A 24,317-nucleotide genomic window follows, 5' to 3' on the forward strand; every position below is an offset into this window, starting at 1 on the left:
TACAACTTAAAAATAAGTACACAGAACTTAGCCACAAAGCACACATCCAGGCAGAAGAGAGCTGCTTTGCACATCACTAACAAGTATTAAATGACTCCAATTCTTACCTGATTTGAGAGTTAATATGAATCCTCTAAACAACTAGAAAAGTTTCAACCAGGTTTTGGTTCTCCTCAGGCACCTGGAAAATCTGTAGGACATGGCAATGTAGGACTCAAGAGCTTTGGATGCTGCTGGTAGTCCTTCAAAGACAGAACAGGGTGAACATGGGGAACTCCAACAACCAAGGGACCTGTTGGGAAGGTACTACAGGATCATTACAGTCCAGAATAGAATGGCTTGGGTTGGAAGGGCCCTTAGACCATCCAGTTCCAACCTCCCTGCTATGGGTAGGGATACCTTCCACTAGACCTGAGCCACTTCCAACCTGGCCTTGAGCATTTCATGGGGAATCCACAGCTCCTCTGGGCAACCTGTTCCAGTAAATAATTTCTTCCTATATCTAATCTAAATCTACTTTCTTTCAGTTTGAAGCCATTCCCCATTGTCCTCTCACTACAGCCTCTTTTAGATAGTCTCCATGTTTCTTGTAGTCTTCCCTCAGACACTGGAAGGCAATTGTACAGGAAAAAGTTCTGTTATTGAGCAGATAAGTGACTACATCAAATATGGAACATCCCTTCTTTTTTATATCAACAGTGGGGAAACTGAATGGAAGTGCATTTGGGTGAAAGATTATGGGGAAAATATTATTTGTAATTCCTGGAAAAAGAGAATGGAATTACAAATAAACAAGGTGAACAGTAAAGCTACCAACTTTTCTATATGCTTTCAATTGCATTAGGGCAATTGTTTGCATAGATGTTCTGCAAACAGAGCAAAGGATTCGGCTTTAAGAGCAAAATAAAAATAAATCTTTTTTGCTGGATTATTTTTAAGCTGGATTGATTTCCTGATCCAAATCACAGCTCACTGAAGAAACAGTTGTGCTGGCAGGACAGAGGGTTGGGGGCATGAGAATATCACAAGCCAGTGTCTGCCAAGACTGCCCTGTAAAACCCACAAACTGAAGATTTGCTCTCTACTAAGTTTTATTTTATTATAAAGTCCAAAGAGAGAAATCTGTAAATATATTGTGAATATAATGTGAAAACAGTGTGAAGGGCATAAACAAAAACTACTTTGATGAAAAGGGAAAATAAGATGAGTATCATGAGATAATCTTGACTAAATTGAGAGCTCTTCAAGGATACTGAAACACTAGAAGGAAGCATACGCAAGTAAAAAGAAGGTCAGATTACTAAAGGATGAATTTTAGGGAAGAGTGCAAGTATGTAGGGGCAAAAAGAAAGGCCAAATCACAGAATGAGTTTTAGTTAGGAACAGAAAAGGAAACTGAGACAGTCCTACAGAAGAAGGAGGACGGGGAAGGGCTGTGCCGCTGCTCAGCGGGGAGAAAAAGCTTTCAGCCGCACCAGGGAGATAAACCAAAGTGCTAAAAGCTTTTCTGCTTCAGCCTTCACTAGAAGAGATATTATATATTTTGACTTCAGCAAAGCTGCTGATGTTCCTTAAATGTGAACTAAGTAAAGCTGTAAGAGACTACACAATGTTTATAGTTATTAAGTAATGGTTATTAATTATTAAGTCCCGAGCCTGAAGGATGTATGAAATGCCAAACATGTACCAAATGCTTTAATATTCAATACCTTCGTGAATAACTTTGATCTTGGAAGAGTTCAGTTACTGCACATGCTAATGTGCAAACTGCTAAAAACCTGGGGGGAACTGCAATGTGGAATTAAAACAAAGTTTACTTAACATGGGAGCATAATCTCAAAGGGGGAAAAAAGAAAAGTGCTAGTGAAAGCCTGCTAAGTGAAACTCAACTTCACAAATGCAAAGTGGGAAGCAACTAGTTAAACAGTGTTCAATGAGAAAGGATTAGGGCAACAGCAAATCACAAAAGACGAGTTTTTACACATCATCTTGCTGTGTGGAGGAGAACAGAATCAGCACAGTGCTGATTCCTGGCATCAGTGTAAAAAATAATGTCATTTGGGAGTCACACTGAATTATGCTACTTTAATATGACACAATATTAGCCAAATAGTGTGGTTTATATTTGAAATCAGTTTTTGGCAACTAATAACATAATTAGATAAAGTCCAGGCAACAGCAACTGTGACCATCATGGGTGTACAAGAAAATTATGCATCACAGAGCCTCCTTAGGCCAAAGAAAAAAGCTTAAGCAAGACTAGACAAGCCATCTTCAGAAGCGGGAATTTGCTCCAAAGACAAAATCCATAAAGCTTTCCCATCTCCCCCGAGGAAACAAGACTTGAACTGCAGCAGCTGCACAATTCCTATCACCATTTAGGAAAAATTTACTGTGGATAAATCTGATTTTCCAGATATCTTCCACTTATATAATCTGAATGCTAATTTAGGGTAATCACTGATATGACACTTTTCTTCAAATCAAGTGTTATAAAATAATACACATTCGGAGTTAGGTTTTTTTCTTTGCAAATGAATTAAGATATAGTGATCCACTCATTCTTGTTCTGTAGACATACATAAAAAAACCCCAAAACAACCAACAACTCAACTCCAAATGCTGAGAAATCCAGGAACAATATATGATACTTTTTCCACTATTATAAAATATTGTAATATCTTTATACATTACAAAAAAAAAAAGAATTCCAACACACCATATCTTATTTGTATAGAGAGTTCTGTTACTGTTAAAATCACTTCAGAGACAAAGGTGTTCAACATTAAGGCTGCATTTCCTTAAAAAAACAAACTGCATTTTTATTTCAAATCTAATTCACTAGCTTGGAACAATGCTGAAAATAGAAATCTGGGTACAGAACATACTCATCTTGTTTTCAAGTTTGAAGAGAATCTGTGTTTTTGTTTTTTATAAGCTTTATCAGCACTTTTGCAAAGAAAAATAACTGTATTCACTGAGTAAGCACAGTATCTCTGGAATTAAATATACTGTTTTACTGGCTAGGTCCCAGCTTCAACTGCGAGGCAGAATTGACATTGATACACCTAGGAGAGCAGATTCAAAACATAATGCTGCTCAAACATTATAGCAGATTTTTTGAAAAAAAATCCTCTAGCATTACTGCTTCAGTATTTACACTAACTTACGTGGATTTACAATGTGTAAGGAAAAACTGTTTTGCTCTTGTTCTAGAAGTCAGGCAAAATTATTTGCATTAAAGTTATAGAGAACTATGTTTAAAAACTTTAATGCAGACTCCAGACACAAAAATTGGCATAAAAGTTGTGGCTGCTCCTATGGAGCCAGAAAAGACCTATTTGCCTTTGAAATTTCTACACTATGTGTTTTCTACTACCCTTACTTCTGCATTTCTGCCTCCCACACAGCAGTCCTGTGTGTGAACTCCTCCAATACAACATGTGAGGCGTGGAGCTCATCAGTGAAACATCCTGCCTCCATTCTGCAAAACACTTGAAAAGAGTCTTTGGAGCTTTGCTTTATTTGAGCATAGATATCTTGCAGATGTTTAATTTAAAGCTCATGTGTAGTCCCACTGAAGTAAATGGGATTACTGAAGTACTTAAAGTAATTCCCTGCTGAATCAGGCTTTTAAGAGTAAGAATAAATGTGCCTAATTTTTATTCATGCATCAGATATCTATAGACTAATAGTTTAAACTCAGCAGTTTTTATCTGGTTAATATTAAATGTCTGGAGTGTATCTTCACCTGCTGCATCTACCATCCCTATAGCAAGGACCTTTTTAAATATAACCCTGCAGCACAGCTTTTGCATACATACTGGGCCATCAGGCACTCATGTTTTGCATGCACAGTGTCATCAGACCTAGTGCTGTGATGATTTTTTTGTAAATAATAAATAAATTGCACCTGGCACTTGTATTTTTTGAGTGTTACATGCATGAAAGATTTCAGAAAAGAATTCTTGTAATGAAGATTAAAAAAGTAGTGGAAGTAATTCCATTTACTTAGGACAAAAGAGAAACTCACTCATATACCTGTAACTGCTTACTTCCTGCATCTATGGAGTTGTAGAATAATTTTTAACTTAATTCTGGGAAGAAGGAAAGGAAACAAAATTTGTGGATCTAAGATATTTAACACATACATGCTAAAGGTCGAATATGAGCATTACTTACACTGTGGCCAGAAGCAAATATGATGTAGCTTGAACTAAAGTTGAGACTTCTCAACGCAAAATCTGTCAACAGAAAAAGAAAACTCAACCAAAAAACAACTAATAAATATACAACCTCATAAGCAATGAGACACCTGTGGCTCCTTACATCATCAAGACCTGGCTAAGTGAAGCTGAGAGTACTCTGTGAAGCACTTCTATTCTCACATCTATTAAAATGTATCCCCTGCTGAAAATATAATAACAGAAGGCTGGCAGGGATGAATTTATCTTGCCATCAAGCATCAGTTCATTTAAATTGATTACCTCATTTAAAAGAGTACACCTGGAAATATCAACCACATGCAAAATTACCAGTGATTTTAGCACCATTTGCAGGTCACTAAAAAAGGAATCACTAACACACATGTGATAACAAAAGAAAAATAATATGATTCCTTCCTGAAATTTTCACTGTTTATCTTTGACCAAACTGATTTTGTTGGTTCAACTAATCTAGTATTAAAACCTGGTAAATTTAAGTCAAGGGAGTAAAACAAAGGACTAATAGGCAGATGCCTATTTGATTTTTGCAATGGTACAACGTCTTTTACTGTACAGATGGAAGAACTTAAGGCAGCCCCCATTAGCTATAGGTTTGGGACACCTTAAGAGACAGCACATCAACAGCTTTAGGGATTTTTAGGGATAATCACTAAGTAACTGTACAGTAACAATCAGGGGGGCAATTACCCAAGTCTCTACAAGAGCAAACCCAGCTATTCACCAATACCAAGCCAAAAGTGATACCCAGTTTGGCAAAGGACTTAACACAACCATGAGTATTGTCCAGGCCATCGGGCAGGGGGACACAGCTGGTGCTTCAAAGAAAAAACTCAGATGCACAGAGGAGCTGGGTCAATCTCCCATTCCCTCACCAGAGCCACCTCTTCCACTGCTGAGCCACAGCAGCACTGTCTGGATTTGCTAACCCATTTCCACATCCCACTTCTGCTCCACTCCGTGCTGGTAGTGTTCCAGCTGTGCACAGGGCACAAAAGTGTTGTCCAAGGCAATTCTGACTTTACACCTCATTTCTGCACACAGAAACAAAGTGCAAAGCAACAGTAGGCCCATAACAGACACACCCAATGCTCAGCAGCTCCAGCTCAATCCTGACAACTTCAAAAAAGCCTGCTCATATAACAACATGCAGTTATGAGCAGGCAACGTCAATGACTAGTTAATTGTACACCAGTATCAGCTATTATACATGCTGACTTCCAACAGGTAGTTCCCCATAACCATATAAAGTGTTTCAATCTTCTGTAATTCTGTTCAAACATGACAGGGCTTTATCTTCTGTCGGAAGAAAGGAAACAGGAAAAAAAATAATAGAATAAAAATAGCAAACTCCTCAAAACACATGTGTTGTCAACACTATTGTTTCCAATCTTTTTCTTGAGGAAGAAATGCAAGACATGTACGGCATAAACCCCAGTAAGCTCGAGCAATACTCAGAATACTGCACTGTATCTTCTTCAGCAATCCCACCCACTGCAACATTTTCAGACTTTCCCTCCATTCTCAATAAATAAAAGCTTTCCAAAAATACTATAATTCAGTGAAGGTCTCAGTCCTTAACTTCAGCACACTTCATAGCTTTGTCCAATGATACATGAAATACTGCAGGTCTGTTCTACAGAAACATCTTTTGTCTGGTTTTCTACACTCCAAAGCTATGGAACAAAATTTTCTGGGCTCCAAGGGGCATTGAAAGCTTCTCCATCTTCTCATGATAAGTCTTTGCACAAAGACTTTGACTGTGTCTCTTTCTCTGTGTATGTATGTGTCCAAATGTGTACACTGTCTTCTACCTCCACATGTACAAGCAGATCTAGAAATCCTCTTACTGGCACAGAAAGAAGGCTTTGAAGCACACACTTTTTATGATGACAGGAGACAACAGGATCAGTTTTGGTACTCAACTCTCTCGTAGAAAGAGCAGAAATACTTTGGCACTAAACGGTGTAAACGTGGCATAAAAATGTACACAGAAGAGTGTGTTGTGAAGCACAGGGTTAGAAAATTTATTCAAGTTACATGGTATGTTTAGTATGTGCAATACTTTAATTTCATTTAGGTTTAAGTCAAAACTGCTTACATTTGAGCTGAATTTGGCAGATTTCTGAAGCTTAACTGCTTCAATTTCTAATGTTTTGAATTCAAGTCTTCCACTTGAAATTATATTTCTGCTTGTATTCATCTCTACTAACATAGCCATTATTATTTCTCCACTTTTCCAAATAATCGGTGTCCAGATAGTACAACGACTCATGATTAACAAACATAATTCATGCTTCTAACAAAATTCCCATTGAAGACGAACGTTTTCTCTCATATCTTTTTTTTTTTTCCCGGTGTGGTCTGTAACTGTGAAAGAACAAAAAGCTAGGACACCGTGACAGCAGCTTTCAATCCATTCCCTGTTATTCTCTCAGCAGTTTCTACGCCTACATGTTTCTCCCGTCATTTGCCCTTACAATTTTTATCTGATTATCAAAAAATATCTGGCAAAGAAGTACTTGGCAGGATTTAGAGCTGTTCAGTAGCCTGATGACCGCGGAGCTGATGGCATAATGAGAGGCTCCTAATGAAGTTCCCAGCAGTGCTGTCCCTGAAAAGCCTCAACACCACTCACGTTCTTTTTGCCCCGTATTTCTCCACCCGCGGGACTTGGTGGGCTCCACACATCATGTGGAAAAGGGGCCAAAAGGCAACTCGGCTGAGCTCTTCATGCACAATTTCGGCTTAAACCTCGTCTTCTAGCTCAGGGCAAGTAAGAAATTTTAAAAAAAATTAAAACCCCCGAAACAAAACCAAAACTAAGAACCACAAGTAGCACTCTTTGCCTACTTGTTGCAGGCGCTAGCAGGTGCAGCAGCACCCGGCTGGGGACCCGAGGGGCGGGCGGGGCAGGGCAGGGCCGGGCAGGGCGCGGAGCCAGCACCGACCCCGGCACGGCGGGTCCCCGGCCCGGCTTGCGCGCTCCCGGCTGGCCCCGCCCCGGGCCGCGCGCGCCCCCGACCAGCGGGGGCACCTTTTCCCGGTCAGAGGGCACACGGAGCCCCGCCGGCAGCGAGCGGGCCGCGGCGCTGCCCCCGGGGGACGAGCCCGCCCCGGCGCGGCGGCCGCGGGCGCAGCCCGGCCCGGCCCAGGGGCGCGCACCTGCCCCGCGGCAGCGGCGCGGCCGCACCGGGGGCGGGCCCGGGCGGGGCGCGGGGGCGGGCGGGGAGGAGCGGGGGGCGGGCGCCGCTCGCCGCCGCGGGGCTGCGGCTGGGCTGGGCGCGGGCGGCCGGCCGGCGGAGCGCTCGCAGTCGCGGGGAGCGCCGGGGCTGTCGTCGGGCGGCGGGCGGGAAGGGAAGGGAAGGCAAGGCGAGGCAGGCGGAGCAGGGAAGGGAGCGGAAGGCGGGCGGGAGGCGGCGGCGGCGCCGCGCTCGCCCCGCTGCCCTGGATGACGGGCGGCCGGTTCGACTTCGACGATGGCGGCACCTACTGCGGCGGCTGGGAGGACGGGAAAGCCCACGGGCACGGCATTTGCACCGGGCCCAAGGGGCAGGGCGAGTATGCCGGCTCGTGGTCGCACGGCTTCGAGGTGGCGGGCGGCTACACCTGGCCCAGCGGCAACACCTACCTGGGCTACTGGGCGCAGGGCAAGCGCCACGGGCTGGGCGTGGAGACGAAGGGCAGGTGGATGTACCGCGGCGAGTGGTCCCACGGCTTCAAGGGGCGCTACGGGGTGCGGCAGAGCCTCAGCACGCCGGCCCGCTACGAGGGCACCTGGAGCAACGGGCTGCAGGACGGATACGGCGTGGAGACCTACGGGGACGGAGGTGGGCGCCGGCGGGGGGCGCCCCGCGCGCGGCGGCGCCGGGGGCGGGCGGGAGCGGGGTGGGGGGCGCGCCTGCGTGGGCGCGCCGCGGGCAGAGCCCCTCCTTCGGCCCCGCGCCCTCGGCCATCGCCGCCCTCGACCGGGGTCGCTTCTCCTTCCCCCGCCCGCCGCCCAGCGCCTTTCCCGGCGCCGCTCGCTCCGCGCCCCCGAGGCCCCGCTGGCGGCCGCGGAGCGCCACAGGTGCCTGGCGCCCGCCCCGCCCCGCTCTGTGAGGAGCCGCCTGGCCCCGGCTCCGCTCCCAGCGCGCTGAGCTGTCCGGGCTCAGCGCTTTCTCCCGGCCAGCTGGTAGAAATCCGCATTACGGCCGCCTGCAGACGGCTTTCCTTTCCCCCCCCGAGGCGGCTCATGGGCTCCGTGCCCGAGGCTCGGGGAGCGAGCGAGCCGGCGAGCCCCGGCACCGCGTTCGTGCGGGAACGGCAAGAACTTGCTGAAACAGAGCCCGTGTGCCGCGCTGGTGTGCGGGCAGGGGCGGCTTTGTGCGCTCGATGCGCTCGGCTTGTAAACAGGAGGCTGGAGCTAATGGAGTGGGGACGCGGCTTGCGTAAAATCAATGAAACTCGGGTCCGCCCTCGTGTAATAACTCTGTTTTTTACCAAAACACGAGATAGTTTCAAGCGTCCTGGTCCGAGCAGGTGCGCGGTGCGGTCGCACAGACTTGCCAGGACAAACCCCTCGTCCCCGGGCTGAGCTGGCGGGGGCGTGCGGCGATCCGCCCGCCGCTGGTCGGAGCGGTCACTAAGTCAGGGTTCAGTGAGGTCACTGAGGACTGGAGCTGATTTGAGTGCTCACTTACAGTTCTTGTACCTCTCTCACTTCATGCTCTGCACGATAAATAAGCCAGATACCCTTTAATTCAGCCTTTGCTGCTGTAATGTCATTGGTCTCGGTGGAAGTGCCACCTGCAACTTCGCAGAATTGCTCTTCAGCTAGGAACGGGGGAGCAGGTTTGTTTGTTCTTTTGTAACAGGAGTCTCAGTTTTAGGACTAGAGAGTTGCTGGGATTTTTTTACAGAAATGTTGATTTCTTCAGCGTTCAGCAACGTGTTCAGTTAATCAGCAAGCAATAGAATTTACCAAAATCAGATACTTCTTCCCGTGATGTGACTAAAGGACTCAGCTCTCAACTGATACTTCTGCTGGTTTCTTCAAGAAATTTTGTCTGATCGTGTCAGGTCAAACTTTCAGGAGAATGGGTATTTTTGCATTGAGCAGAAGATGAGGTGTTTGCAGTTGGGCTCCTATTTTTTCTTTTCTGAAATACAAGATGTAGCAAGCTGGTAAGATTCAGTTCCTTCAGATCATGAAATGCACAGTGGGTTTTGTACCTTTCTGTCTCCTTGATTAGAGATAATTTGTAGCTGTCCAAAAGTTGTTTCATGGTGTGGAAAGTTCTGATATTCAAAGACAGCTATGTTTGTGGGTTTAAAAACAAAACAAAAAAAGACCAAAATCAAAGTATGAAATAGATCAGAATTTCAATTTCACTTTAATCACACATTACAGGCTTCAATTTTATGTTTTTTTTCCCCTAAATTCAAGCAGTGGCTTTGTGGTTTTTTTACTCTCCCTCCCCTCTGGAAAAGTAATTTGCCATTCCAGTAAATCTTTTAGAAATTATTTTCTCGATATAAAGTTGTTTTTATCCTTTTTTGCTTTAGGCTTCTTGTTGCTTTTAAAAAAATCTTAATATAGTACTGGTTATTTGAGATAAGTTATCTCAATATCTAGATTTGGAACAACATATGAAGGATGCAGTTCACACTGTTAGCTGACATCTGTTGTCATGACTCCAGTCTTTTGCATGTTGCAGTTCATAGGAACAGAGGCTGTGAAGTCCCATTGATTTTAATGAAAGTACTCATGAATGAAGCAGAGGAGTACGTCATAGATGTTTGCAGATGTGTTTTTGTTGTCGTGCTCTGGGAACAATAGATGTATTTGCACATCAGAACAACATCTGAAATGGGTTTATAAGGAAACCAGATTTACACATGTATCTTTAACATAATTTAAAACAGTTGCACAAAAGCTCTCTCTTCATGAATACTGAGGAGTACCAGTGTAGAGAAATAATACTAGACTATGCCAATTGCCAGTTTATTTTCAAACTCACTATAATCCAGGCCTGTTTGCTGCTAGCTTTTTGGGTGGTTTTTTTGTAGTATATCTCCAGTACGTTGCTTTAAATTGTACTGATGGTATTATGAGATATCATTGCAGGAGGGAAAAGGAAAATAAGCATTGACAGTGTTCCTCAGTTTTTGCACACAACACTTTTCATGACATGACTAATATATGTCATGCTGTGTTTAGATGCTTAAAATTGTCACTCAGTCAAATCTCAGAGGAAAACACTGTGAATTATAAACCATGATACTTCATTCATTGCATGTGATTACAGTGGGCCTTCAGGTGGCCCATCAGTCTGTCCCCTGCAGCAGTTTGGATTTTTGTGCCTCCTTTAAACTCCATAGGTTTTGCTATTCTATGTGAAGATGCAAAATCTACCGGAGGGGAGACTGTGCCTTAATTTGAAACTTCAGTATGTCTAAATTGGTTATTTATGGTCCTTCTAAAACCAGCAGAAACCAATTGCATGTTGTCATTCCACAGAGGGAGATTGGGGTAAAAGCGCCCTGTGCAGAGGTCACGTACGTTCATTGATTTCTGAGAGGTCTTCTTTCTAGGTCTGCGCTTATTTAACTTATTTGAGTCAGAAAAGCATGCAAAAATCTTGATGTAACAACAGATCTTCTAAACCACAGAATATTTAAGTAAAGGGTAAGAGCAAGTGGGGTAGTTAAATGGATACTTGGCCTCTGAGGTTTTTTTTTTCACAGTGTAGTTTTAAATTTTAGCTGCAAGTGGGCAATGACATTTACAGCTGTAAGATGTACCAAGGGTGTTTTAGGAGGGATGGCACACTGTAACTAGGGAAACAGATTATGAAATTATATCTTACAGCAACTTGCCAACAAAAAGAAAAGGAAAAAATATACTTTCTAATAGCTCTCAGGCTCAAAATATGAACACCTTTTAAAGAGAACCAGTTACACACCAGATGGATGGTCAGTAGTTGTGGTTGAATGTTTTTTCTGTTACAAAGGATAGCAAAATTAATTAGTGCTAAACAATGTTACTGTTTTATGGTCAAATATAATTTTAAGTTATGTTGATAATTACAGTGTTAATGAAAATTTTAATAATTTACCTTTCAAGCAACTTCTTTGAACAGTCAACTATGGTATAAGGTCAAACAGAATGTGGTGTGTTCATTGATATATTGTTCATATTTATCTATCTAGAGAGATGGGTAAATACTGCATATGTTTTCATCTTCATATATGGGAAAAGCTTTCTCATCATGCCTTACATCATACACTGTTGTATTTAATTATGTTGCAATGCTTTGTCTTGCTTATTTAAAGATTTCTAAAATGTATTGAATAAGGTGGTAGTCAGTCAAATTACTGTACCAATTACTGTTCTTGTACCTACATGCTGGACACTGCGCTCCATATGTCATTAAAATATTTTTCCTTTAAAATGAGGAAATGAGTTGGCTTTTTAGCGTTAGTATCAGAAGCTTTTCCATTGATGGATTTGTAATGATAGAAGTGATAATAGTTACCTGCTACACTGCATAAAATTCAACCTAAATATCTCATACTTTTTACAGATAAAATGAGTATGAATCTTCATCTTTTTTACTATTTTCTCTTTAGAAGAAGCTGGCATTGATTTTTATTTCCCCAATAGAAAGGAAAATTGGACTAGTGGATAGTAGCACATTAATTGTTCTTGTTTTAATGCCCTTACAGGCAGCAGCAACCACTTCCCTTCTTTCTACAGTAGTGAAAAATACAAGTCCTAAATTAATTAACTATTTTTGAGTTTTCCATTAAACATTTGTTTATTAACTAAAATATCAGTAAGAAAAAAAGGCTGACCTTTTATACTTTTTTAAAATTCTGTACTGAAATAAGTTATTGTGTTTGCAATCTGACATTGTAAGCAGCATTATTTCAAAATTAAATTAACTAGCAGAACACTAAAGGAGTTATAATATGTACCAGTAAGTGTATGTAGCCAGATTCTTAGTTCCTGCATATCATCACATATCCCAGAAATAAATAGGGACAAAATGAAGTAATTTCTACTCATAAAATACCAATGTATTTCTGGGAATTTTCTATTTAATAAAATTTAAAAAAATGTAATATGTGACTGCATATTTGCAATATTTACAGAACATCTCATACCAGTGCTTTTTGCTCATGTTTCTATTTGTTCTTCCCCATATGCTGAGTTTTTTAAAATAATCATGTTCCTAGATTCAGCACCCTTGCAACCAGTACAGCAGTAGGTATCCAGGATACAGAGAATGAGAAAGAAACCAAGAAAGTTGTTTGTTTGTGCCAGCAGCCATCTGTTAAAACAAAACCTTCTACTTGGTAGAATTTTCTACCAACACAAAACAGTTACGTTTTAGAATCTCTCTAATATTATATAATAAAGAGAACAGACTTGGCAGATTTAATTGTTTGTTAACATTGAAATATAAGTTAGCAGAAGAGGTAAAGAGTAAGGCAGTACTTGATAGATGGTGGACAAGTACACAACCAAAACAGTATGTATTTTTGGAAGAGATTAAATCTCAAAGCAAATGAATCTTGGAGCTACATCTTCAATTGCAGATACTTCACAAATATTTTCACAAAAATTTTATCAATCACTGAATTAGACATTCGATATTTAGTTCTCAGAATAGTTAATTGGTGTTCCAATTGAAGTAAATCAAAATTTAAAAAAAATATTAAAAATTGCTTGTTCATCCTTCTGTAAAAATATTCAAAATAGCTTTAAAAAAATCAAAAAAATGGCACTAGATGAGTGAATGACTTCATTTTGAGGAGTGAAATTAGATCAGAAAACAAGTTGTCTTCTATTTGCTAGTTATGGCATTCATGCCACCTTCCTTTGGAGCCCCTGGTAAAAACTGCCTTCAGAGAGCAGACACTGGCAAGCCTTTTGAGAATACAAGAAAAAAAAATTGCTGTAGTAATCTGATTAAGGTGGGGTTTGGCTCCAGTGCAGCTTTGCGTGGACATCCATGGCTTTTCATATCATATATCATACTCCCTCCTTACCTGTTAAAATTTTTTACAAGAGTAATTATGATTTAATATTTGCTAGAATGTTGTGCAATATTGTGTTACTGTTTTGCCTTTCTTACATACTGCAGAACAAATAAAATGCAAAAAATGGGCTAAAGAATTCATGCTTTTGATCCCTGTCACAACATAATGCAGAATGCAGTGCTTGTTTATGTACTGGGGATACCAGAAAGTGTTGGTGTGAAGAGTTTGTAAAGAGAAAGGAATCCTAAGGTTTTGTTCTTTCATTCAAATCCACACATAAATTTTAAAAGTTTTAATTTTACAATAGAAGTTTATGACAGTGGATCCAAAAGCCCATCTGAAGACAATCTGGTGCATTGTCAAATAGCTCCTGACAATGAGATGTCTGTAGTCACCTTAAGCCCACAATAACAGAATTATTATTTCTCCTACTTGCTCTTTCTGTGAGCAGCTGGGCACAAGAGCTCTAAGTGTCCTGCTTTCTTCCTTCTCTCCAGCCCTCTCTGCCTCCTCAGCTGACTACGTATTATGTGTCTCTGTTTCTGCTGGCCACCTTCCTATCAGTCCACCTTAAAAAAATATTTCTGCTTTAGAAATTTCTCTCAGATTTTTTTTACCCCGACCAGATCCATTTAAAAATGCTTATGATTATAGTTACTGTGTCCTAGTTGCCAAAATAAATCAGCTGTGAAAGTGAAGGATTTGCTAAGCAGAAAAATAATTTATAAAAAAAACAAGTAAGAAAAGTAGTTTATCTGTCTGTGTCATGTGCTTCTCTTCTTACCAAAATCAGAGTTGACAATGTAGTGTTGGCTGTGGCATTTTGGGTGGAGAGGGCTAGGTCTTCTACAGCTTCCTAAATTTAACTTGTTATTACTTTGGAAGGTACCTACCAGGGGCAGTGGACAGGAGGGATGAGACATGGATATGGTGTACGTCAGAGCGTTCCCTATGGCATGGCCACTGTGATCCGCTCACCTCTCCGAACATCTCTGGCGTCGCTTCGCAGCGAGCAGAGCAATGGCACTGTTCTGCACGACGTCACTGCAGACAGCCCGGCTGGAACAAGAGGAGGGTTTGTGCTCAATTTCCACAGCGATCCAGAGGCCATGGGCATTAAGAAAAAGGGAGGCTTGTTCAGAAGAGGATCCCTTCTTGGTAGTATAAAACTTAGGAAATCAGAATCTAGGTCATCGATATCTAGCAAACGGAGCTCTGTCAGGAGCGATGCTGCTATGAGCAGAATCAGTTCTAGTGACGCCAACTCTACGATTAGTTTTGGAGATGGTGACTGTGATTATAGCCCTCTGGAAGACCACGTTGATGCTACCACTACAGAAGCCTACATGGGTGAATGGAAGAATGACAAGCGCAGCGGTTTTGGTATCAGTGAGCGTTCAAATGGTATGAAATATGAAGGAGAGTGGCTGAATAACAGGAGGCATGGATATGGATGTACCATGTTTCCAGATGGCACCAAAGAAGAGGGAAAGTACAAAAATAACATTTTGGTCCGTGGAATAAGAAAGCAACTTATACCAATACGAAACACAAAAACTAGAGAAAAGGTGGATAGAGCAATAGAGGGTGCACAGCGAGCAGCTGCCATGGCAAGAACCAAAGTGGAAATTGCAACCTCAAGGTAAGTTATGAAATAGAAGGTTGTAAACCTTTGTGCTAGTGAGCACTTGCTTTTAGTTTCATGTATGTAGCTCCATTGACTTTAGTGGTATTACGCATGTGAAACTTAGAACTTCAGCTCATTTGAGTAAAGAGTTTGTTTGTTCAAGAGTGTGCTGTAAAAATACTTTTCCATTCGTGGTAGATTTCTGCTTTCTCTCAAGAGCTGCTGCATTATGCCTTTAAACCTGTTCATAAAGTCAAACTGGTGAGGAAAGAAGTGAATGATTTGGGGGATATGAGGTAAAGTTTGAATATTTTCCCATAAGCATGCTCCAGTTATGCTTATTGTATTGCTGATTTTTTTTGGCAGCATCTGAAACTCACTGAAGTTGCCCACTTGACAACAGGCATCTTAGGATGCATCTCTTTTTCTGAGAAACTGTGGTATGAACAGCAGGAGAATAATGATTGAGGATGTTGTGCTTAGAGGCTGTTGATTCAGTTGCTAGGGTAGTATCTGTCAAAATAGTTCTGTATGAGGGCTCTTCCATTTTGGAGCATGCTTCTCCTCAACTCGTCTGGTCAAATGACCACCACATCAAATAGTGGTGGTCAGTTTCTCCCTGTGCATCTGCCAAGTTTTTGAGCTGGGAGAAGTGTATGGGTATTGGTATTGGAGAAGAGTGTCATTTTCACTCTGAATTCCTAGCCACACCAAGCAAAATTGCTTGAAATGGAATTGTTACAAATTGAATCAGTATAGACACTTTTAATTGGTTATGTTGTTAAGTTTGAGAGCTCTTTAAAGAGATATTTAATTTTTATTGCCTTCCAGGATGTTTTTGTGTTGGTTTCTCTATTGATGGCTTTAATTTGTTTCCTCAGGCAGACTTTTCTTGAAATATGCTTTGAATAAAAAAAAACCAGTCCAAAATGTGCATGAAAGAAAATCTTCATGCTATTTTAGAAAGAGGATGTCACATTACTCTTAGAGCTGAACAACTGATTCCTAATTTAGTGTGGTCACTAGTGGGTCTCAAGTGACTACCCCTTTCCTGACAGCCATAGGAAAAGAAATACAGAAAATACCAAAAACTGCATAAGTGAGAGAGTTTGAATATATAAAATGCTCATAGCAAGAAGTAGCTGAGACACTAAGATGAAGAATGTAGCATACTGTTAAAGGACCTTTCTGAGAACTGGTCACTAAACTAAAGGGCAGCATATACTCAGTTACTTCTATAAATACATGTAAGGCATTATATGACAGCATACCTTATTAGTAAAGCAGATCAGGAATACCTTACTTTAAGAAAGTACTGGATCCCGTTCATGTTCTGTCAGTACATAGTAAGTCCTAGATTTAAAAAAAAATGGTGTGGTGGGATGTATGGAAAGGGGTGATCGCCACTTTGAGTCCATATAAAGTCTGAGAGCATTACATTCCAAGGCACAGTGTATGCACTTCCTCTTCAAGAAGTGTCTCTGAAGTGTTTTGTTTGCTTTTCCTTCCCTTTGATTTTTAGTTGGAGGACAGAGTTCAAATTGCTTCTTTTGGAACAATTCATCAAAACAATGTTTATTTCTTGAAAATACGTTTTTGAAAGTGCAGCAGAAGGACTCTGTTGTAGTGCAGCTGTGGCCAGGGGCAATCTCTCCCTTTGGTTTCTCAGCTAAAAATCTCTCTGAAACACTCCCATGACTACCAGGATAGAGAGCAAGATCACAGATTCAGATTTTCTCTTGTTTTGGTAGCCACTACACCAACTGTACTGGCACTGATTCAAAGGCCAAGAGACCTGACACCAAGCTGGGAAACATCAGGCATGAAGAAAATACTAACCTCACTTCTGAGAGCTTGTTGGAGTATCAGCCAGTAGGAGCAAGGCCATGGGCACTGGTGGGCTAAGGAGCTGTCATACTGGCAGGATCAGTAGCCAGATCATCTGGAATATATTCTAGAGCAACACTGAGGAAAAAAACCTTATATTTCAAATAGTACTTAAAATCTAGGCTGACCAGATTGGTATGGTTTCAAGATGAAGGTACTTCTGTCTCACTGAAACCTGACAACCTGTATTGTTTTGTGGCTGTAGTTTTTACCAAACTGATATATTAATAATATAGTAATTTTTTGGACAGTAGCATTCTTGCTTGTCTTCCTAGATGAATATGAGGATGGTGGTCTTTTCTGTTTCCCGACAATTAGTACTGCACAACAAAGTCTAGAAGTGCCTTCTATCATTTCTAATGTGTAATACAAAGGTGGTTCTGCCCATATGGCATAAACTCACTGCAGAGTGGCCTTCTGTGTTTCAGACTGGACAGATATCACCAGCACTGTGTGCTTGCTGTAGATTTCCATTCCATTAGTTGAAGAACTCACTAGATAGACCTTTCCTCACCCCAAAAACCACCAAACCAAAGAGCTAGAAATTCTTGCTCTCATCCAGATGCCTTCATTTTCAATGGAGTGGTATGCTATTCTTCCTGCATTGTTTATTCCCAAAATGTTTGTTCAGCCAAATGGAAACAGACCATAGTCCTCTTCATAGCTCCCTGCTGGTCATGACAGGTTTGGCTGGTAGTTTGACCTGTGACAGATGTCCACACAATCTTCTATGAGACCAACCACTGTTTTTTCTTTATATTCCTGATGTCTTTTTATGTCTAGAAGTCCTCTTTAGTAATCTGTGTAATCTTGCTTTGTCTAAAGTGGCAGTTTTGTACACACAACAAAATATAAAAGTTGGGATAGGTAGTGCATCACTGAACCTGAATTTACACTGACTCTCCTGACAGCTTTTGGGTTTTTGGGGCATTTGTACTGAGGTGTTGTAAAAATGGCAGCAGCATTTCTCAAAAGATAGCAGATTGCAACATTGTGTGATGTGTAAAAAGCTGCTGTATCAGGGAAATAATTACTAGCTTCTGCTACACAGATGTGTACTCAAAACAGTTTAGAAATTAGCAATTAATAAAAATTCTTTTAAAATTATAGTGCAGCTTAATAGATTTGGTTGTGTATTAGAGTTTTACTAGCTGTATTTAAAGAAAAATATTTTGGCATAAATATAAAAATCCCGGATTTTGAGAAACTTCAAAAGTATGTTCAATACTTTCCCCTTTTCAAAACTTTATAAGGTGTCTTTTTAAAAATATCATTATTCTGGGGAGTAATTAATTCAAATTAATCTTTAACACATTGTGCTAAAAGCAGTCAAGTTTATATGCCTTATTTGGGGTCCATCTGTCTAAAACGAGAAGCTGCTTTCCAGAAATGTTTGATTCTTTTCTATGCATGTAAAGTGCTCTAAATGCTGGAAGATGTACATTTGGAAGAGCCTTTTGGAAGATTTTAAAAAGCCCCAAGTGTTGACTCAGTCAAGAGTCAGTGGAAACTCATTTTGAGGATAGCACTGTAGGGATTTTGAATTTCCTTTTCATCACTGTCATATGTATCATTCAAAGGAGATACCCCTGTGCAGTTCAATATAAACTGGAATTACATTAGAGCACTTCTATCCTAGTATGAAAACTACTCAAGTTCTCGTTATACTGTATTACATTAACTTTGCCTTCATCAATACTTAGGTACAGTATAAAACAGTAATGTTTCTGGATTTCATTTTTAGAGCTTGAACATAAACTTACCTTATAATAATCAGTGTCACTAAGTGATTTTAAAACACATCAGTCCTATAAGTAATCATGAAGCAGTGGAAGCAGAAGGAATTACGTTTCTTTACTAACAACACTTCATGTTCCATATTCTTTCAGAAAATGCAATTGTATGCTTTCAGAATTGAGTGTTCAGAGCCAGGCCTTTTTCTTCTTTTTCTCCCTTCAAATATTTTCTAGCTAATTCTCCCCTTAAAAGGTCTTCTCCTTTAAGAGTCGACTCTCTGAGGAAAAACAAACTTTGCAAGGACACAGAGGGACACGATAAAAATACAGTAAGGGTGAGAAATATGAACCAAAAAATAGTGTATGAAGGAAAAGGGAGAAAGAAATCAAAAAAGGAAAATATCTTGTTGTTGATACTTTCCTTACATTTCATTGATCTTTCAGATTGTAAAACAAGCAGATTAAAGAATTTAAACTTTTCTATTCTCTTTTTCATAGAAGCTAAATACTTTTAATTACTTTAAAGATTTGGAGAGTTTTAAGTGAAGTGCATGTACTGTCATAATATACCATGAGAGCTTGTGACCACCTTAAAAGCAATATTGTAATGGGCTTTCATTACAGGAGCACCTGAGATTTGGTGAAGCATAATGGTTCCTTTGTGTTAGGCAGTGCACAAACAAATTATGCTGTCTGGAGACCTTGCAGTCTGGGAAAATAGCAGTGCCCAACAGATGAAAAGAAGCTGGCAAAAGACTGGATCGGAGAACAAGATAACAGTAAAATCAATATCTTGCTACTAATAATATGGAGCAGTTCCTCCTTGTTAATTAGCTGTCTGTGCTCAGACAGCAGTGACTAGCAAGCCTCTAGTCAGGAAGACCTTTTAAGTGGAGCACTGAAGGGGGATTAACTGGCATCTTCTGCAGTGATTTCTTTTTCAGAGCAGCTTTTTTAGACAGTGCAGTTTTATTTTTAACATGTTTGTGTCCAAGTCCACAGATGCTAGAGCTAAATTTCAGCTTTGTTTTTAATAGAAACTACTGAAACTCTACTCTGGTTGTGATCCTATCTCAAAAGCAGGCTGCCTTGTTCTGCATGGCTCTGAAGGAGTCTTGAGTTGTTAGAAGTGGATGCAGGAGGAAAGTGGAAGCAGGATTTGGACTTGGTAGTGGAGATCCAGAAAAACAATTTTGTCTGGGAGTGAGCCCACCTTCACAACATGGACTTTCTTGGGTCCCTGCTCTCCCTTGCACTCATCATGGTCTGGAGCCAGTAGCTGACTTACGTAATATTCAGTGCTGAGGATGAGAATTCCAGTTTACCCTACGTCCTGATGCTGCCCCAGCCTGGGCTTAGCATTGGCTTCAAGCTGCTGGGCAGCACCTCTAGCTCAGTTGTCCACCCCAGAGCACCCATGTCCACAGTGCAGCAGTTACTTAAGAACCCACTGCTTGTATTTTTCATAACCTTGATTCAGAGTAAGCTTTGGTATGCTGTTCTGCATGGTGGGGTCATACGAAGCAGGTGGAAGTCTCAGGAAGCAGTGTAAGATGTTTTATTAGGCTTATTGTTGCATTAATAGGTTGACTGTTGCATTCATTGCCTTGTGTGAGCAGTGTGCTCAGCTTGACCTGAACAAACTGTGATTTCTAGGGAGAGCTGAAATTACATGCATGTGATAGTACAGTTTGTGTCCACACTAGAAGGCAGCTGCCAATCATTCCAAACAGCCCTGAATTATTTGTGCCACACACAGCTTTCCATGATGGATTTAGCTGGCTCTACCACTCTCACTTTACTCAAGAAACTAAACTGGACACTTGCAAGCCTGGTGCCTCACACGCCTTGGAGATGCTTTGCTTATTATAGCTGAAATATGAACATTGTGTTTAGGAATGGGATCCAACAAATACCAAAAGTATTTATATAAGACTGCTTGCTTCAGTACAAAAAGCTGCCCAAGGTTCAAAACAAAATCACTTTTAATCATTTTGCTACATAGTTTGTTTGAAGATAACAAATTAAATGCTGTGGTAAAACTTAAAATAGCTACAATAGTTGTCATTTTAAAGTTGATTCTGTATTCTTTGTAGAAAACTGTATGTTCTTTGAATCCTGTGGGAGTTATAACATGAACTTCTTTGGGGCACATATTCCCTCAGATTTCACAAGCAACTCGTTGGTAAAAGAATATAATCTTGGTTTATTCCTCAGTTATCTGCCTGGGAATTAGTCATACACCTGTTTGAAATATGCAAATCGTTATAAACATCACTGCAAAGATTTTTTTACTTTCTTGTGCACCAAGATTATGTGGCAGAAAATATTCAGAATTAGTCCTGTACCACCCATCAGCTTGAAATTTTAAAAACCTCAAGTATTTAATTTTTTATCAAATTACTTATAGCCAAATATACCTACCTACAACCATAAGCTTGATAGGGATTTTGTTTTTTTAAAAGCAGTTCTGGTGTGTATCCAGTCTTACCTTGTGTTTGTATTAGACACAAATTGTTACTTGAGAGTTGCTTTTCTAAATAGTTTAAAATCAGGAGATTGCTGGTACAAGATGGGAAATATTCAGTGCTTTCAGAACATAAATGGAACAGCGCTGCACGACTGCTTTTAAAATAACCTTCTAAGAAAGCCTTTTTCTACTGCACAAACCTCCTAGAAATATTTCTTTATTCAGATGATAAGGATTTTTTTCCCATTTCCAGAATACTTAATTCAGAAGTGGAGAGGATTTTGCAGTAGTAGCCCAGCAGATGTGTGTGACAACATTAAGGCTTTTTTTTAAATGATACTGGGATACATGAAGGGACTAATAATTTTTGTACCCACAGAAGATGAGCTGTTATGCATATTCTCCCCTTAGATTTTACACAGCATGTCAGTTTTGATCCCTATTACAACAATTGTTCAAAAGCTAAACTGCAAATAGCATCTATCTCTACTGACTTGCAGGAGAGTTTCTGTGATAGAAATAAATACCATTTAAAAAATAAAATCTGCATTGTTTATACTGGTTAGTCATGTATGAACTGTAGAGTTAAGTAATTAAATTTATGTTATTGGTTGCTATAAAAATGCTCTCAAAACCAAAAAAGTATTTTGTATTTCTGCTAAACCTAGTACAACTGCATACATATGTCTAGTAGTCCTAGTTGGAGCTTGAGTAATTTACTTGATATTTTGCTCAAAGACTAAATCAATTCATATGGAACATTTCCAGCTTATTTCTTCAAAGAGATAAGAAAACTTGCTATCAGCTAACTGTAATATTGTTAGTTCAGTATTCTATAGAGTGGGATGTTTCTCACAGAACAACTACAGCAGAAAAATATTCATTAAAATGATTAATTCGTGCCCCTTATGTTGATCTAATTCTAATTGATTCATTTTCTCAAAACTGGTGTAGTACAAGGAGTAGTACTGTTTATTTGAATACTAATGGATCAGAGATACATATTATGACTTCTCTTCATGTTTCTCATGATTAATACATTTTTCTCCTTTATGTATTTAACAGATTTTGGTACGTGCTTACATAAACTGACCTGAATTCTTTTGCCTATCTCACTGTGATCTTCCTCTTTCAGTACTCCTCTATTTGCACTTTGTTTTCTGCTTTTTCATTCTTTTTCTTTTTTTTTCTATCATTGTCTTTGGAGGTAGAGGCACAATCTCTTTGTGGCTAGTGTGCAGGAATATATTTCTCCATAAAAGTTTGCCTCTCTCAAGCCCATGTAACAACCTATTGATTATTCCTTTTGTCTCTCAAGATTTAGTATTCCCAAATCTGCTGACTAGAGGTAGTTCCCAAGAGCTCATTCCCAAGGTCACCTTAAAGCCACTTATAAATTAAGTTAGGTTTGTTCTGCTTTGCACATCACACTTACACTTAAATTGAACTTCATTCACCATTAAGAGTGATCAGTGAGTTTTGTGTAGCCTCTCATTGCAGTTGTGCCTCAAACTTCTCTGAGACTGCCATTCACAAATTCAGTCACTTATCTGCTCAAGCTTTTCCTCAGCATTTAAGAATGACATGGATTCTCAGCCCTGAGCTCTGTGGATATCCAGTGTTACACTGCAGTTGGGAGAGCCAGTCATTTACTCTGCCCCGTTATGTTCTGTTTCTGAATTAATTTTTTATTCACTTCACAGGCTTCTTCTTTCTCTTTTTTCTTTTTAATCTTTATTTCCATGAGGAATGCTATACTTTGGTCCTACTCTATTAAAAGTAAGGATTGATGAGAAATTATGGTATTACTGTTTTGCATTTAAAAGCTAGAAATTTCCTTCTATTATCTGACTAAAATTTAATCATTTAAATGTGAATTTTCAGCTCTTCTAGGAAGTTAAGAAAACAGAAAAGAGACTACATCTCTTTTCCCTTGCCATTCTGAATCAGGTGGGTGTGGCTTGTTCAGCTACCCTTCTGCTATAATGCAGCACCTCCACTTCATGCTTGCCTCAGGTGTTACTGGCACATAGAAGAAGAGGGAGAGGTCATTTTGTTGCTGCTTTAGCTTTCCTTTCTGGCTTTGGGGTGAATAATTTCAGAGGTATTTCTTCTCTGAATTTTTAGACTACTTCATAAATAAAGGTATTGGATCATGTCAGTTTTGCAAAAGGACATAAAATCCAAATGTGGAAACAAACAAGACTCAAAAGATTCTCACTGCTGAGGTGGCCTTTGGGCAGATGCAGGCATGCATCAGAGCCCTAGTGTGTTCTTATCTGGAGCTAGGATTTCATACCTGTTGTTGGTTAAAAACTTCCATAGGAAGAAGAAAGAAGACCAAAAAATCTTGGTGATCACTAAACTGAAGTGACTTCCTAGGATCTGGCTCTGTGTGTGCGCATGCATGTGTGTTCAGCACAAGTTCACTTTCTTTTTCACTTTTTCACTTGCAGGAATTTGTGGTATCAGTTGTATAAGCATCTTAAGAATATCCTAAAATCAAAGAATATAATGTCAAGTATTAAGATACAAAATGTATTCCAGGAAAAACAAGGGAACCATCCCTAAAAGTTCTTAAAAGACATGTAGATGTGGTGCTTAGGGACTTGGTTTAGTGGTGAATTAACTGTTGGAGTTGAGGATCTTAAAGGTCTTTTGCCAACTAAACAGTTCTGTGGTTCTACAAGCAAAAGTGAAGACTGTAACAGACAGGTGCCAGTTGACAGAGTGCTTTGTGAAGATGCAGCAGTGAAGCACATTAAGCATATGGGTGTCTTTTCCATGTGTCTGTGTCAAGAGTCCTGCCTTCACCTTCATGTATCTTGATGAAGGGCTTATTTTCAGTTTTACTGAAAATCTAATGATTTTTCATGTTTTAAGTGTTTCAAAATTTTTTGTCATTCATAACATCATTTTCTGTTTCAGAGTAGAATTCAGTTTTGGAAATCGCAGATTAGCAGTGAACGTGGGAATAGTATTTATAATTTTCATAAGAATCAACAGAACAGATAAGTTGATGACTTATTGTGATATTCACAAATGTTTAATTTGTACAGATCTGTTGAAGTATTAGTCAGTGGTTTCTGGTGAAGAAACTTTTCTCTTTCTTCCAGTGGTGACTAGATTCCTTGTGCAAAATTTAATTCATCTTTGGAGGTCTAATGTTGCCCAGCATTTACAATTTTTTAATGGTGTAATGTATAGGTATAAATATTGTTTGATATTCTCAGTGGATAATGAAATATGAGGAAAAAGTCATAATGATGTGCTACAGTCCTAAGCCCTCTTTGATAACATATACCATATCAGTTAATAGTATAGTTTTATTTCCTAATGCAGGG

At 40.1% G+C, this 24,317-nt stretch overlaps 1 protein-coding gene and 1 long non-coding RNA gene across 2 annotated transcripts in view; one reads left to right on the forward strand and one right to left on the reverse strand.

Moving 5' to 3' along the window:
* Positions 1–129: 129 nt before the first annotated feature.
* LOC130249592 (uncharacterized) lies at positions 130–7,927 on the reverse strand. Its single transcript, XR_008839822.1, has 3 exons — positions 7,855–7,927; positions 4,183–4,244; positions 130–292 (listed from the first exon to the last, which is right to left on the reverse strand). It is a non-coding gene; the product is annotated as an uncharacterized LOC130249592 (long non-coding RNA).
* Positions 7,600–24,317, forward strand: part of JPH1 (junctophilin 1) — an 81,275-nt gene continuing 64,557 nt past the window's right edge. Inside the window, 2 exon segments of the mRNA XM_056484505.1 lie at positions 7,600–8,053; positions 14,139–14,895. Coding sequence (XP_056340480.1) covers positions 7,675–8,053; positions 14,139–14,895 — 1,136 coding nt within the window. The 5' untranslated portion in view covers positions 7,600–7,674.

The sequence above is a fragment of the Oenanthe melanoleuca genome, chromosome 2 (genome assembly GCF_029582105.1).
Source record: "Oenanthe melanoleuca isolate GR-GAL-2019-014 chromosome 2, OMel1.0, whole genome shotgun sequence".
Classification (NCBI taxonomy): Eukaryota; Metazoa; Chordata; class Aves; order Passeriformes; family Muscicapidae; genus Oenanthe; species Oenanthe melanoleuca.